Below are 16,094 nucleotides of genomic sequence, written 5' to 3' on the forward strand. Positions count from 1 at the left end.
TTTCATTACGATATATAAACCGGGTAGCTGGTTACGAATTCGGTAGTCTCGTCCAAAGCAGCTATTTTTACCTTCACCAGGATTTTGCCCCAGAGACCTCGCGGAGGTGTTCGTTATCTGAACTTTCAGGTAACATAAACTTCATCCTTCTTCCTTTTCGTGGACTTTTTGTTCTTGGATAACAATGTTTCCATCTTTCCATAGTATGTCTTTATTGTTTTCCGTTCGCTTTTCTGGTTCTACCCTCTTCTTCTTCTTAATCAGGACTCCTGTCGTGGAAATGAATTGGGTTTTGGGCCTAGTTCAGATTTCTACGAATTTGGGGTTTTTAATTAATTTAAATGAAAACTAGTGATTTTGGGTGCTTAACCAGAGAAAACTCTTCTCTCCTCTTTTGGGCTTCATCGCCTTCTACTTTCATCCTTTTCTTTTTCTTCAAACTAGCAAGTTGCAAGAATTTGTGGAGTTTTACAACTTACATGGTTTTCTTCGATCTTCTAAAGCAGCTTGACTTTTCGCTATTCGGAGATTGGACTCTGTTGCTGCCTTTTCTTCAATGGGATTATCACTTTCCTTGCTTTTGTCAGCCTGGAAAGAAATCTTGAAAATCCGGATGCTTGGATATGCTGCTGACAATGTGAAAACAGTTACAGTGAGATCCATAAACTTTGATGGAAAAGATGGGGAAATGACCTTGAGAACTGTTAGCTTCAAGAAAGAAGATACAGAGGCCGTTTTGAAGTCTGATGGGTCGGACAAGGTGATCATTGAAGAGCCCATTATTTTCAAGAATTCAGTACCCCCAAAGCTAAAGCTTGAAACAACTGTTTCATTCAAGGATCTAGTCTTAGACAGCAAGAGCTTGAGTTCATCTACTTGGAAGAGCAAAGATGATAACTCGATCAATGCATCGACACCCATAAGTTCCCTTCCTGATCCGGTGATATTGTTTTCCCCAAGGCCAGTGAGCGAGCTTGATGCAGCTGCTGTTAAACTTCAGAAGGTTTATAAAAGTTACAGGACTCGAAGGAACCTTGCGGACTGTGCAGTTGTGGTTGAAGAGCTCTGGTTTGTACCTTTTTTTTTTAATGTTTCTAGATGTTGGTTTTAATCTGGTTCCACCTCTCTGTGGGAAGTTTTCGGTTTTTCAGTAGTTTGATGGTGTTGTTCCTTCAAAATTTTACAGGTGGAAGGCATTAGATTTTGCAGCTCTTAAGCAGAGCTCGGTATCTTTCTTTGACTGCAGGAAAACAGAAACTGCTGTTTCACGGTGGGCAAGGGCAAGAACAAGGGCTGCCAAGGTACTCATTGAGTTTTGATATAACCTGAAGCCTTAAGTCTCAATAGGTTTGTTGTTTAACAGAAATGGATGATTTTTATGGTGATATGCTGCTTTCATATTTATAGGTGGGGAAGGGCCTGTCCAAAGATGAGAAAGCTCAGAAATTAGCTCTGCAACACTGGCTCGAAGCTGTAAGTTCACGTAAACCCCATCAATTGGAATGCCACTGTAGAACATGGTTCAGAAACTGATTTAGATGTTTGGCAATATGGACCTATTTTCTTGTGTTTTGTTTATGAACCTTAAGGACTTAGCAGGAACAGACAAATCAACTCAAAAATTTGGGTTGCTTCAGGTTGGTCATATCTGGGTCTGTCAAATATATGACTTTGAACATCTGTGTCTGTCCCTAGCTGGTTGCTTCAGGTTGAACGATGACATTTTTGGGTGTTTTGCATTTAATGGTGTTGCTTATTAGTTATGACTTAAAGAAGGTGATAGAAAAAACAGATGAAATTTAAGCTGGGTCATATCTCCTTATTTGGCATACAGATTGATCCTCGCCATCGTTATGGACACAATTTACACTTCTATTATGATGTCTGGTTTGACAGTGAAAGCACCCAACCTTTCTTCTACTGGTAAGCAGACCGTATACTGCCTTGTTGTCTGAGAAATTCTCATTTAATTACACATTGTTAAGCTTCTTACTTGGCAAAATCGAAGGTTGGATGTGGGAGATGGCAAAGAGATAAACCTCGAAAGGTGCGCAAGGACTGATCTGCAACGGCAATGCATTAAATATCTTGGACCAGTAAGTTTTCTGTATATGTTGTTTACTGAGACTACAATCATGTTTGTGATGAATGTGTAATTAAAATTAATCCATGTATCTCACTTGGGGGTCTCTCTGTCTGTCTGTCTGTCCTGCAGAAAGAGAGGGAAGCATATGAAGTGATCGTTGACAGTGGGAAGCTCGTCTACAAACAGAACGGAACGCTAGTGGATACGATTGAGGGATCAAAGTGGATATTCGTTCTGAGCACATCAAGGGCATTGTATGTCGGACAGAAGAAGAAGGGAGTCTTTCAGCATTCCAGCTTTCTAGCAGGAGGGGCCACAACGGCAGCTGGAAGATTAGTGGCTCACAATGGGGTTCTTGAGGTACCATATCCATATTCCATAGAAATGAATTAATGCGCTTAATTTGCTTCATTCATGGAAACCATGTTTATATGAATAATCATTCATGTATGGTTTAACTTGTATTTCACTGCTTGTTTTTCATCTTCTTCAGGCTATATGGCCATACAGTGGGCACTATCATCCAACGGAAGAGAACTTCAAGGAATTCATTAGCTTTCTGGAGGAAAACCAAGTAGACCTTTCCAATGTTAAGGTAATAGTTGCTTCAAATTTGTCCTGCTGATAACTCTGTATGCTCAACTGTGATAGGACATGTTTGTGTAGTAGGTGTTTGCATAAATGTTCTGATCATCCCCTTGTCTTAATTTTTGTTTCTTGTTCCAGAGGTGTGCAATAGATGACGACTGCCCCTCGTTCAAACTCAACCAGGAGGAGTCTAACTCAAAGTCAGCCGAGCATCCAACTGCAACAGTGGTAGTATCAGCAGATAAAAAAACAACCAGTGGTGAGAATGTGAGTGAAACCGCCAAAACTGAAGAAGATGGTAAGAAGGAAATGAGCGCAGACAGAATGGGGCAAGCAGTTTTTGACGTGGCCAACCGTTTGTCACGGAAGTGGACGACTGGAGCTGGGCCTCGAATTGGGTGTGTGAGGGAGTATCCTACAGAGCTACAATTCAGGGCACTGGAGAAAGTAAACCTGTCACCAAGGGTGACGCCAGGACCCATCGGAAATTATCCCGTCCCGTCGCCACGACCTAGCCCCAAGGTCAGACTCTCTCCCAGGATTGCGTACATGGGGCTCCCTAGCCCTAGGGTTTCTGTTCCCGTTGCTAACTAGACGTGGCCATGAAGAAGAAGATGGCTAACCATTCAGCTCTCTTTGGGTGCTCTGGGCTGAAAGCCTGAACTCTTTTTTTGGTAACTAGGGCAGACTGTAAATGATCGTTTTTTTATAACAAGAGGGGAAAGAAGGAATCATTTAAGGTCTAAACGAAAACGAAATGCTTCCCCCACACACACGGAGTCACGGACACGGGTTAATCCATTCTTTTTCTTGTAGTTAGTTGTAGGAAAGAATAACGATGTAAAAAATTAAAGATCAAATAATAATGTCATTATGATTTCTATCTTTTCATTCTGGTGCCAACTGGGTGAGTGGGTAGGGTGTTTGGCGAGTGGTTGGAGCGGAGAAAGAATTGGGATTCATTCCCGCCTTCACCCGGGTCGGAGCTCGGAGCGCGGAGGGTTGTCAGTTGTGCTCTACAGTTCTATGGACTACCCCTGTTGCCGTTAAAAGCCCGAAAAGGCATAATACCTGAGAAGCTCATAATTAATCGACCAATCAAATCGTATTAAAATTTACGGAGGAATGTGATAGGTCAAAAGTCCTTTTGTATTTTTTTGTAACCAATCAGAACTCCTTACTCCTTTAATCGTTATATTTGACTTCAGCCGTACCGGGGGGTTTATTTATTTATTGATATAATCCCTACAGGAACAGGGGTAGGGTAAATTGCCTTACAAAAAAAAAGAAAATCAAAGGGTATTAATACCCTCCTTTATCTTAATATCACTGTATTTCTGACATCACGTGCATCCGCATCCCTTCCGTAATTGTTGATGCCATTATCTCAATATTTTTAAACATCAAGAATGCCCCTACATGTAAACATGAATTTTATAATGACCAATACCTGTAGAAAGAGAAATCTATATATTGCTTGAATGGTTGGTCAACCTTTAAATAAATATACACAATTTGCAGAACTGGGCCCTGAATCATAAATCCAAGCCCAAAACGGGATGGGCCTATATCTTTCATATTTAATATTTTATAATAAATCATAATATAAATTATATTATAATATTTATATATAATATATTACATATATATACCCCTGTCGGACATCTTAAAGACCAAAATCTCCTAGTTGAAATATTGAATAACAAAATTACATTTGGGGATGTAAAACTATTCCAGGGAAGCACGAACCTAAGCTGCCACTACAACCGACGCTGTTGGGGAGAGAAAACCATATCCATATTCCTTTGCGATAAGAGAAGTAGAACAATATGTCAAACTCACCCTCATTCGTGATTATTCTGTGTGGAAAAATTAGGGTTGAACAAATGGTTCGATTCTACTCAATCTACCATCAAGTAGGGTCCCATTCTAAATTCTTGGAATCAAACTCCACCCAATTTAGTTCTAGGGTCTAGGGGCTTACTCTATCAAACGATGTGGAAATTGACCTTTGTTGACATCAGTGAAATCAATCATTAGGGGTGGATTTGAGTTGAATATCTAGTTATTTGAGCTTACCAAGAAAACACACGAGGTTTGAGTTCAGGTCTTAGCACAGTGTGAGATAGAAACACGAGCTTGAATTTGGCTCAACTCAAACTGATCTTGGCAGTGAGCCAAGCTTCATGTAAAAAATTAGGGTCAATTTCAAAACCCTCTTGTACTTTGCGACAAATGACAAAATGCATTAAATTATCAAAGTACCCTTCTTAACTTTCCTTATTTTCTTTTTCCTTTCCCTTTTCTCTTAAACCCTAATTGACCGAAAAATACCTCATTTTCTTCAAATCAAACTAGTTAAAAAATAACAAGTTTCTTTAAATTCTTTCTTCATTTCATTGACATGAATATCTCTCTTCATCTTAAAATATAACAATTATCCACTCATTTCTCCAATAAACCAAGAAAAAACAAAGGAAACCATAAATTTATATCTACCACAAAGAAAGTTCTACCATTTCATATGATTTCTAAGTCCAGCAAGGAATCTTCAAGGATCTATTAGAGCAACCAAGAGCACTTCAATATTATATTTAGAAAACTAACTGAATCATAAATCGTTCAGATAAATAAGAAATTGCTAGTTTGGGGATTTAATTATTTTTAAATGGTTGGATGATAATCTTTTTTGAAGTTAATTGGCATAACTCTACTAGAGGAATGTGAAAGTTCAGGGTTTTTTTTTTTTTTTTGTCACAAATGAAAGTTCATTGGGCATTTGTCATTAACTTGATAATTACAAGGGGTATTTGTAATTTACCCAAAAAAATATTTCTGATTATACATATAAAAAATTTAAAAGTATACATATAAAAATTATTTGTTATTTTACATATAAAAATTAAGAATATTATATATAATATAAGCTGGTTAGGCTTGCAAGCTTTACAAGCCAAGCTTCATTTGACTTGTTTCAATTAACAAACAGATCTATATATTGGGCTCGATTTCAGCTTGAAGCTCAATTTAATTCGTTCCAAATCGAGCCTTTCATGAGCCAAGCTTGAATAGCTAATTAAAAGCTTGGCTCATGTCCATTTCTACTAGTCATGAAACCAAACTTGCTTTAAAATAAATCACAAAAATACTTTTGAGGATGTAAAGATTTGAACCCAAATACTTGTGTTTACAAAGAACACGGCCTCACTTGACCATTAAGCCTCTTAAGTGCATTAATAATTTTATTAAATTTAATATTTGAATGTATATAATATGTAAAACAGTAATAATGGGAAAATTTAGATTATATCAATAAGTTGTAAACTATATCATCATCATCATCATCTTTATTATTATTATTATTATTATTGAAAATCAAGTTTAAACATTTTATGATTGTGATTTCTAATCAATAATATATATTGATAGTAGCATTATCAATACAAATTGTGATTATGGAATTATGTTAAATTTATAGTTCTTAACGTGGAAAAAAAAACATAACTTATAGTATTATATTAAACTCAACATGTATAGCTATTTATTTTAATTGCTTATATTAGGGTTTTTTTTTTCTATAAGTGGGTAAAAAAAGAATAGGCTCTATAGGTAGACTCTAGAATTGACATTGGAATTGCCAAGGCGGGAACGACTGTGAAACTGATCTTGACAGAGTGGGTTCTATTTTCAAGAACTTGAGACTGACCCTATAAGATAAATTCCTGGAACCAAACCAAATCCATCCATGCTCACCCATATAGCAAAGATGCATTCTAAAAAATCTTGAAATTGATGGTCTATTCTCCCTTATAAATTTGTATTGGTTTTTTAAATATATTATCTCAAACTCTCATCTATGCTACACTACCCCTTGAATTGTTATAGATTCCCTATTTATTATTTTTCCCAATTTTACAAACTGATAAAGATTTATAAGATAAATTGAACAATAAAAACCCCAAATATCAACTTACATTAGAAGTGGTAATAAATTACCAATTAGCTGGCATTCCCCTGGCATATTCAGCTCTAGCCCCCCTCCTGGCCCTCCATTGTTCACTTTGCAATTTCCTAAGTGGATAAGACAAAAGAGGAGATGCACTAGTTATAAGAGAAGGGAGAAATAAAAAAAAAAAAAAAAAAAAACGGGGGGAATTGGAGTATTGTGTTTTGTCATTTCAAAATTGATGAGGTTGCTGCTGCAAACTCGGTTTGAATGAGAAGATTTGGGTGGAATATACTCAACTGACACGTGCAGAATGATAATAAGAATCTTGCTGCATTAAACTATCAACATACTTGTTCTAATTTTTTTTTTTTTTTTTTTGTGTCGATAAAATATATAAGTAACAGTTTGTTATAGTACAGATTTATCTTATTCACTTGAAAAAGCATGGGTGTCCGCGGAATCATGTGGTTAGTAGGTTAAGTCCAGACCCCGGTTGTTAAAGCTCGTGGCGCTTGGCTGCATTCAGTTTATGTCCTTGTTTTATCTAAGGGAATGTTGATTGATTGTTGACCACCCACTCAATTCACTCTATTTTGGATTTTATGCAAATTCATTACTAATTAATATATACACCGTTCTGACTCAGACCGTAATCTCGTAAGAGATCAGATTACGTTTTGGCTTCATTCGTTTTAATTTATCTCGGTAACTGAGTTTATCATAGGAAATGTTTTTGGGCAAAAATTATTCGAGTAATATAATTTTGGTGTTCGTATTTGTGCACGTTTTCACCCCGATAAAGGTAGATAGGCTAAAGCCCGGATAATTATTACTTTCTGAAGAATTCATTTAGGCTGTGTTTTGTTTGAAGGAAAATGCAGGGTAAAGAAGAAAAAGTAGGGGAATTTTTATAAACTTTGTATAGGTTTTTCTGTTTTTCTTTTCCTTTTCTTATATATATATATATATATATATATATATATTAAATCAAACATAATCTTAGGGAGCGTTTTTTAATTGATTAAGAATGTCATATTTTTTTTTTCAAATTTATGTAGGAATTAGAGAAAGTTTATTAAGTGATACCCATCTTCCTGGGTGGATAAAAACAACTCTTCCACATAGAGGAAAAATTACTAACACTTAAATGGGACAAAAATGTCTTTTTTAATAAAAAAAAAATTATAATTAAAATGGTCATTTTCTTATTTACATAAAAAATAAAGTGACATAGATAAATGCACTTACCTGGATAAGTGTTTTTCAAGAAAAACTTACCCGAATAAGTAATTTTCAAGAAAAACTTATCCAAATAAATAATTTATTGAAAAAACGAACAAAGCTTTGATATTAAATCGAACATATCAACATAAAAATACAGAGATTGTGATTAATTATCCGATTAACTAATTTATATTCCATGAAGTAGTGACAAATAAACGAATCCTTTATAATTTTCACGTTGCATGCAGTCACCACTCACCAGTAGGAGAATAGAAGGCTGGGTCTGGACTGGGTAGGCTTGCACCAATTTACAGAATGATGCCAACTTCTGCTTCTAATAAAAGGCTGGGTCTGGAATGGTCATTTTTCTAATAAATGCTGCGACATAAACGTCACCTCAGCATTTGCACAATTAAGGTTTATTAGAATTTAAATGCATGTTTGGTGTGATCGTACATATGACGTGGCATTAACGTGCACGGTGATGTTGCGATTGAGAGAGATAGATCTGGTGCTTCACGGATCATTGAAATTTGACAAAAACACTGTCCCAAACTCTAACCACCGTGTGAGAGAGACTTTCACAGGGAGAACCAGAGGGTGTGACACCGGTAAGTTTGTCATCGACTGCGTCAAATCCCTTGCCTCGACACGGATGTTGTCTGCCCCCCCCTCCCCCTTCATGATTCCCTCCCATCATGGGAGTTTGGATGTTTGAACAGATTATTAATCTCATGTTTGGTATTTCAATCGATGCATCAGTTTGTTTTTGATAGAGTAGCTATGTTTTCTTTTATTTTGAGAGAAATGTTCTTGATTATTTTAAGAGAGTAGCTACAATTTGTGAAGTTTATATTTTTTAATTCATTGTTATCATATGATCCATTTTACTGGTAAAAATAGAGTTGGAAAAGATGGAAAATTATTTAGGCTCAATTTGAAAGGGGTACAAATACAAAAATACAAGCTTTTGCACTCTGCATTTTTGTATTTGTGCTCCTTCCAAATTGAGCCTTAGTGTATTATGAGATATCTAGCACCTACTAGAGATAATAGAGTGGTATAGTTTGAATATGTAAAATAAATCCCTATAAACGCATCAACAAGGAGTTATTTGGTGCAAGTTGAAGGTTCTCAAAGAACAAAGGTAAAGCCAAAAGAATCTTGGTTTTGGGTGTTAAAGTTTATTATTTTGTTATTATTCAACAGAATAAATTCGTAATTCTATTCTTTAGGAAGTTAGATAGTGTTTATCAATTCTTTAGGAAAAATTCATGAGATTAGGAGTTGTTAGTTACTGTCTATTTTTCATCAATAAAATTATACTCTCCAGTCAATATAGTAGCTTTGCCTTTTATGTGAGTTCAAAACAGCTTTAAGTACTAACATTTGGTAGCAGAGCCAACAAGGGTTTTGCCTTATGCGAGTCAAATGTATGCCAATTTGTGGAAGCTACACAATTTTGATTTTTAGTCAATCTCTATCCAATTCTAACGAGGAGCGAATGACAAATTTTGGAAGTTTGGTACTTGTTGAATTAAGGGTAATTTGGACCATTGGCCCATATAGATTCCCTATACCTGTCATTTTGGCCATTGGATGTGATTTTCATCCAAAATCAATCGTTGGATCTCAAAATATGCCAACAAGGGTAGTTTGGACCATTGGATCGATTCAATGGCACTCAAATATCAAGGAAATGTCTTACACCAAATCACCCATATGACAATTCTTGAAGCGCCCTTCCAAACAGCACAAGATAGTAAACACTTCTCATTGCTGAGTTGGCAAGTGCCTTTAAACGCTATTTCTTGAAACGCCCACAAATTAGCCCAACCAAACAGCCAAAACAGAAAACATTTAAACTGATGTTTATTAGATAAACACTTATCTAAAACACCCCCTAAGAAACTCCATCGGAATAACATATACAAAGATTTAGGGCTGTTTACGGGTTGGTTTATTGGGGTTTTTCCAATTGACCCAACCTGATCGGGTTACCTGAGGTGGAAACCAAAACTGACCCACTAATAGGCAAAATCGACTTGGTCGGTTTGAGTCAAGTTGGGTTGGTTTGAGTCGGTTTCAGTTTTGCTTCTGTACAAAAAGGACAGCGAAACCTAGAATTAGAAGGAAATTTATTTGACCATCATTTCAGCCATCTGAATTCAATTCAGGGTCCAAGATAAATCTTCATGTAAATTTGAATTAGTTGTTGTTCAAGAGTTTAAGATAAATCTGAATTCAATTCAGGTAAAGAATAAAATCAATAAATTCTTCATGTAAAAACAAGTATGAAGTAAGACAAAAGTTATCAATAAAATAGAAAGTCAAATTGTTTTATAGAAAGAAGACTGAAATATTTATATTTCAAGAAACTTTATAAGTTCTAATCTAAGTAAAAAAGGACACCTAATTCTAATTGTAATTGCCTAATTAGTTGCCTATTTGGTATAAAAGACCATAGAAACTAGGATATATACAATTTAGTTAAGTAAAAACTAGAATTCTAGAAGACTAGTTAAGTAGGAACTAGTTAGAAAACTAATTGGTTCGGTTAGAAAACTGAAAACCGACCGGATATATTGGTTTATGAATTTTCCCAACCCAAAACCGACCGATGCTAATGAAAACCTAGCCGACTCAGGTTGAGTCGGTCCGAGTTGGTCGGTTTGGTCAGGTTGGGCCTTCTTATGAACAACCCTACAATGATTTACACTCTGCATATTTGGCACTTGCCCAGCACTTGGGAGTAGGTGGCTCTTCGTGTGAAAGTGGGTCCAATTGGTCAGTCCAACTGGAATTAGGACAATATTGTCATATATCGAAAGCTCATTTCCAATCCTCAATTGGCAAATTGTTACACGCCACATAAGCACGACTTGTGGGAGCTGTTTATCGGATTTGGCATTGCCCACATATGGTGATTGCCCCAATCATGGTTTTCAAAACCGAATTAGACTAGACGTCAGACCGGAAAAACTGGTCACCTAATCGGTTCTATTTTTCCCCAGAACAGTTGATTTTGGTCAGCAAACCGCTAAACCGACTGGTTAATCGTTCAAACGGTTTTGATCATTTTTCAATTTTTTTTTTATTTTTTTGTCAGAACAAGCTAGCCATTCGGATCAAACAGTCGAACCATTCGAACCGGTAACCAAACCCCTGACCGGTTCAATCACCGTTTCTTTTTTGGAAACCATAAACCCAATAATATGACCACAACTATTTCAAAAATCAGAAAAATACACTACACTTTACTACAAAATTCTGAATTTCATTATAGACTTATAATAATTCAAAATATCCAATACACCAATATCCACCCTTTATAACTGACACTTACCCCAGTGGTTGTGTTGAATAAGGTATTCTGACGGTGGGCTGAAACAGTCATTCTCTCTTCGAAAATCGCCGTTCAATTGTAAAAAACAAAAAATTGTTTCCGAAGTCTCCCCGCCTTCGCTGCCAGTTTCACGAATCCTGTTAAACTTCGAACCTCGAAGTTAACGTTAAGAGTCAAATGGACAGAAAACCCCTCCTTCACACATGCAAAGATTCTCATAACATACGATAAAGAGAAGCCCAAAAAAAAATATCAGGTAGTCAGGTACAGATTGTACTGGAGCACGCAAATGTCGTCCCCACCAATTTATCCTACCGTTCATGTCCTCCCCACCATGGCGTCACTTTCACTGAGATTTATACATTTGTCATTGCGGGTATTCAATCCAACTACTTCCTCCAAGTGGGATCACCATCTTTTATACATTTGTCTGTATTAATTTTTATTAACTTTCATTGAATCTTATTATTGATCAGAATATCCCTATTTTGAATTATGTCCACTTCCAATTTTGAGAGTATAAAATATAATTTAAATTATACATTTTTCTTCATTCAATTTCCTTTCAATAAGTCCTATATATTTATGGTGTTAATTTCTATTTTTCTTAGAATTTTATAATAATTAATCATAATAAAGAAAATTTATTTTTATTAATATAAATAAAACACAAAGTTAAAACTCACTCAGAAATGATAATAGAAATACAAATGTGCCATCCAATTTGATGTTATAATTAAATGATAATAAAAATTAAAATAGATGAAACCACACAAATGTATAAAAAATATAAGTGTGACAAATATCTAATATCATATAATTCATCATGTTATACAAAAATATAAGTGTGACAAATAAGAATAACTTTTATAAAGATAAAAACAAAAAATAAAAATAAAAAACTTTGAAAATATATTATTTACTATCATTATCACCATCATAAAAAAATTGACACATACAAAGCACGTGTACACTTACTAGTCAATATTAAATGTGTTTATGTTTTGTACTTAATAATAATAATAATAATAATAATAATAATAATAATAACAACAATAAATTTTATATTAATGATAAATACTTTAAATATAAGATTTAATAAGATAAAATATCAATTTATACCTTAAATATAAAATTTAATGAGAGAAAATTAAATTAAATGAAAAATATTAACTCAAAATTATATTTTCATCACTTACAGATAGAACAGGATTCAATTAAAAATAAAAAAATAATTTAATAAAAAATTTGACACCCTCGTTATGAGTATTTGTTTTTATCTTTCTACCTAATAAACGTTACATTTCCTTTTCCCTTCCCATAGATTTTGAATTTGTATGTTTATTAGCCAACTACATCAGGTGAAAAGACAAAATTACTCCCCAGAAAAGTCAAAATTATGAAGATATTTTTGTCCTTTTAGGCATTGTACATCTTGCCACATTAATAGCGGAGTGCTACCCACTCAATATAAATTTCGACGCGACCAGAGGCCAAAGCCCCAAACCACGCAGCCCTTTCACCAACAGACTGCTTACAATGTGGATGTGGGCCTCCACTAAACTGGTGTATTATGGTCGACATGGGGGCCCAGATAATGGGGAACAAAAGATCAGATCATCTGACTCGATAGATTTTTATCGTGTTGTTTTCTACTTTTCACGAAGGAAAGTCTCGTGTCTTTTTATGATTTTCAAAATAGTTAGGGTACTTGCATGTAATATTTCAGCAAACCAGGGGTATTAACTAACATCTTTCCACGCGAATCGAGCGGGATTAGTCCTTGGTTCCGTTGGTCTGTTTTTTTTTTTGAATTTCAAAAATCAAACGGCTTTCTCGAGATGTCGAGAGCACTAAGGACACAAAACTGGACGGCAGTCTTTCGGTACTCTTTCCTTTCCCTCGCCATTACTGGTTTCTGTGTTCTCTCCGTTTTTTCTCGCTGCTACAACGTGTTCGGGTCTTGCGGAGGAGAAACAAAAGCTTTATTTCTTCGAGAAGTAGGTTGTTGAGGTTTTAGAAGCTCTCTTCTTCTCGAACAAGAGATTTTCATTGATGGGTGCTTCAGGAAAATGGCTGAAAACTTTTATGGGTCTGAAAAAACCGGAGAAGGACGAACATGTAATCTGAACTCCTCACCACCTCTCTTGTTTCTGTCATTTGCATTTTGTTTGTGTGGCTTTTTCTGCTTATTTCTTACCTTTCGGTTTCTGGGTTTCATGATTCCTGCAGGAGAAAGTCGGCAGTAAGAGTCGGAAGTGGAAGTTGTGGAGGAGTTCTTTTGGTGACTCCGGATCTTCGTGGAAGGGTTTCAAAGGAGGGTCAAGAGCGGCATCGGAGGCTTCTGATTCTTCGTCTGTAGCTGATGCGTTTAGCATTGCAGTTGCCACTATTGTTAGAGCTCCACCTAAAGATTTCAGGGTAGTGAGGCAAGAATGGGCTGCAATACGGATCCAGACTGCGTTTCGTGGTTTTCTGGTAAACGGATTTTTTCCGTTTTACAGTTTCTTATTCATATTTTACTTTGGTTGAATTGAGTGAATCGTTGGATGCACGAATATATTAATGGGGAGAAAAGTGCGCCAAAGTCTATGCGCAATATCCTGAACTATCCAGTCAATGGCTTATTAATCTTATATGGACTTCTTCCCAGATGATATCCCTTGCCTTCCGTTGGTCGTACTGGTTTTATGTCTGTACTGGAAGGTAATCCTTAGCCTGATTTCTACGGTGGTAGCTCACTGTCATCACCACTTCACCGGAGGTTGCTTGTCAAAGCGCTCAGATTTCCTGTTGACGGGTTCTATCATTAATCGGCCAGTTACTTTGTAATCCAGGTCCCAGGATGTGTCAATTTAATGCATTCTCTCCTGAACCCCGAGCTCAGACCTTTGTTCACACTCCTTACCATTCCAAGTTTTCTGGTCATAAAGAAAAAAGAGCCTAACTCCTTAAATTTTAGTTTCAAAGCGTAAAGACTAGGAATTGGTAAAAAAATTGATGAACTTGCCGATTTATTAAGGTGACTTAATCCTTGATTCGGTGGCGTTCACTGTTCATTTCATCCAATTCTATTTTGTTCATTTTTTTTCTTGTATATTTTCAAAAAGAAGCAGGCTAATTTAACAGCATAGCATTTAGTCTTTCTGGAAATGCAATAATTCTTCTTGGGATCCTCTTTTACATGGCGGATGTGGGATGGTTACAGGCAAGGAGGGCATTAAGGGCCTTGAAGGGTGTGGTGAGACTTCAGGCTCTTGTTCGTGGCCGGCAGGTGAGGAAGCAGGCCGCTGTGACACTGAGGTGCATGCAGGCGCTTGTTCGTGTTCAGGCGCGTGTAAGGGCTCGTCGTGTGCGTATGTCAATCGAGGGGCAGGCTGTACAGATGCTACTTAACGAACGTCGAAGTAAGGCAGATTTGTTGAAACAGGCTGAGGTTTGTCAATCTCTCCATTGACTGCATCATATTCTTTCAACCACTCATTTTTCTTTCATTCATTCATCTTTTCTTTTATATTAATCGGCATTTGAATTTTATCTTCAACTTAAATAAACTATTTCTCCCTTGGTTCTTTTCTACATTATTCAGGAAGGATGGTGTGATAGTCAAGGAACACTGGAAGAAATTAGATCAAAGCTGCAAATGAGGCAAGAAGGGGCCATAAAGAGAGAAAGAGCAATTGCTTATTCTCTCTCTCAACAGGTAATTAGTGGAGAGTCCGAAAAGCTAAGACCTTTATTTAAAAAAAAAAAGAATGTTTTGATAATGCATTTGCTCTTGGTTACAGCAATGGAGATCAAACTCGAATCCAAATACGAAGGCCAATGGGTCATTGACTAATCTAAAGCATCACGAGGTAGATAAGAGCAGTTGGGGATGGAGCTGGCTAGAGCGATGGATGGCAGCAAAGCCATGGGAGAATAGATTGATGGAGCAGACACATGTTGATTCATCAGAGATGACGCCTTCTTCTAAAAACTGTGATGATTTAGTTGGGGCGCGCTCAAAATCTTCCGAACCAGGTTCTGTGAAAGTCAGGAAGAACAATGTTACCACCAGGATTTCTGCTGGACCTCCTCTAATTGGGCATGCTACACGTTCCTCGTCTGGCCCAAGTTCTGAATTTTTGTACGACCAGAGCTCACCATCCTCTTCTTCAATTTGCACATCAACAACTCCGGTGTCTGGAAACACCCATTTGGCATCGGGGAGAATTGAGGAGAGTAACAACAGTAGACCCAGTTACATGAACCTCACAGAGTCTACTAAGGCTAAGCAGAGGACAAGCAGCCATTCTCATCATAGAGTTCAAAGGCAATCCATGGATGATTTTCAGTTTAGCAAGAAGTCAGCAGCATTTTCCAATGGGGATACGAGAAGCAGTACTGGTTCTGATCCTTATTTGATTAATTTCTCCAAGCCCATTTGCCTGCCAACACGATTGGATAACAACTCAATGAGCGCGAGGGAGTAGAAATGTATGTTGCTAAGAATCATGGTTTTATTGTTTATGCTCTTGCCTTTGGAGTCCAACATCTTGTTGTCCTGTGAGTGTGAATTCGCTGTTCATGTTGCAAGGAAGGATGCGCAGAACCAAATCAGGGATTGAGAAGGCGCTGGGATTTCTTCTTTGGCAGTTTGGCGTGTAATGTATATGCTTTCTAGCGAGAAATTGTTGTAGATTGAAACGATGCGTTTTTATATTTGTTTTGGGTCGGTTGATTTTTTTCTTTTTTTTTTTTTCAATGAGAGTGATGCTTCTGGTGGTGTTGTGATCTTTTTTAATTAACGCTTTTTATTTGCAAAATGATGCTTCTGGTGGTGTTTGGTGTTTGGGTTACTCAGTTGATGGAATGTAACTAAGCTTGTTTTATTGGTCAATGGTTACTTCTATTCAATG

The 16,094-nt window shown here is 36.5% G+C and overlaps 2 protein-coding genes across 3 annotated transcripts; both read left to right on the forward strand.

Annotated features, from left to right (window-relative positions):
- Positions 1-3,564, forward strand: LOC148842300 (IQ domain-containing protein IQM1-like). 2 transcript variants are annotated; one of them, XM_088958935.1, is made up of 9 exons: positions 1-129; positions 504-1,068; positions 1,187-1,301; positions 1,408-1,473; positions 1,835-1,923; positions 2,009-2,096; positions 2,216-2,446; positions 2,580-2,681; positions 2,813-3,564. In XM_088958935.1, the coding sequence occupies exons 2-9, from the start codon at positions 557-559 to the stop codon at positions 3,266-3,268; spliced, it is 1,659 nt and encodes a 552-aa protein (XP_088815061.1). In that variant the 5' UTR covers positions 1-129; positions 504-556; the 3' UTR covers positions 3,269-3,564. The 2 variants fall into 2 exon arrangements, with proteins under 2 accessions (XP_088815061.1, XP_088815060.1); XM_088958934.1 differs by having other exon boundaries at positions 15-129; positions 507-1,068.
- Positions 3,565-12,958: 9,394 nt separating this feature from the next.
- On the forward strand, positions 12,959-16,092 carry IQD6 (IQ-domain 6). The gene is made up of 5 exons (XM_088959899.1): positions 12,959-13,314; positions 13,426-13,671; positions 14,402-14,629; positions 14,783-14,896; positions 14,982-16,092. Exons 1-5 carry the CDS (start codon positions 13,249-13,251, stop codon positions 15,666-15,668), a joined length of 1,341 nt encoding a protein of 446 aa, XP_088816025.1. The 5' UTR covers positions 12,959-13,248; the 3' UTR covers positions 15,669-16,092.
- Positions 16,093-16,094: the final 2 nt, after the last annotated feature.

Source organism: Nelumbo lutea, chromosome 8 (genome assembly GCF_056320005.1).
Source record: "Nelumbo lutea isolate HS-2025 chromosome 8, American lotus-T2T, whole genome shotgun sequence".
Taxonomy (NCBI): Eukaryota; Viridiplantae; Streptophyta; class Magnoliopsida; order Proteales; family Nelumbonaceae; genus Nelumbo; species Nelumbo lutea.

Excerpts from the sequence above, each read along its gene's own strand:
- LOC148842300 (XM_088958935.1), top strand. The coding sequence starts at position 557 with ATGGGATTATCACTTTCCTTGCTTTTGTCAGCCTGGAAAGAAATCTTG. Across the intron at positions 1,474-1,834 it reads TGCAACACTGGCTCGAAGCT|ATTGATCCTCGCCATCGTTA; the intron begins GTAAGTTCACGT and ends TTTGGCATACAG. Across the intron at positions 2,097-2,215 it reads GCATTAAATATCTTGGACCA|AAAGAGAGGGAAGCATATGA; the intron begins GTAAGTTTTCTG and ends TCTGTCCTGCAG.
- IQD6 (XM_088959899.1), top strand. The coding sequence starts at position 13,249 with ATGGGTGCTTCAGGAAAATGGCTGAAAACTTTTATGGGTCTGAAAAAA. Across the intron at positions 13,315-13,425 it reads AACCGGAGAAGGACGAACAT|GAGAAAGTCGGCAGTAAGAG; the intron begins GTAATCTGAACT and ends TGATTCCTGCAG. Across the intron at positions 14,897-14,981 it reads CTTATTCTCTCTCTCAACAG|CAATGGAGATCAAACTCGAA; the intron begins GTAATTAGTGGA and ends TCTTGGTTACAG.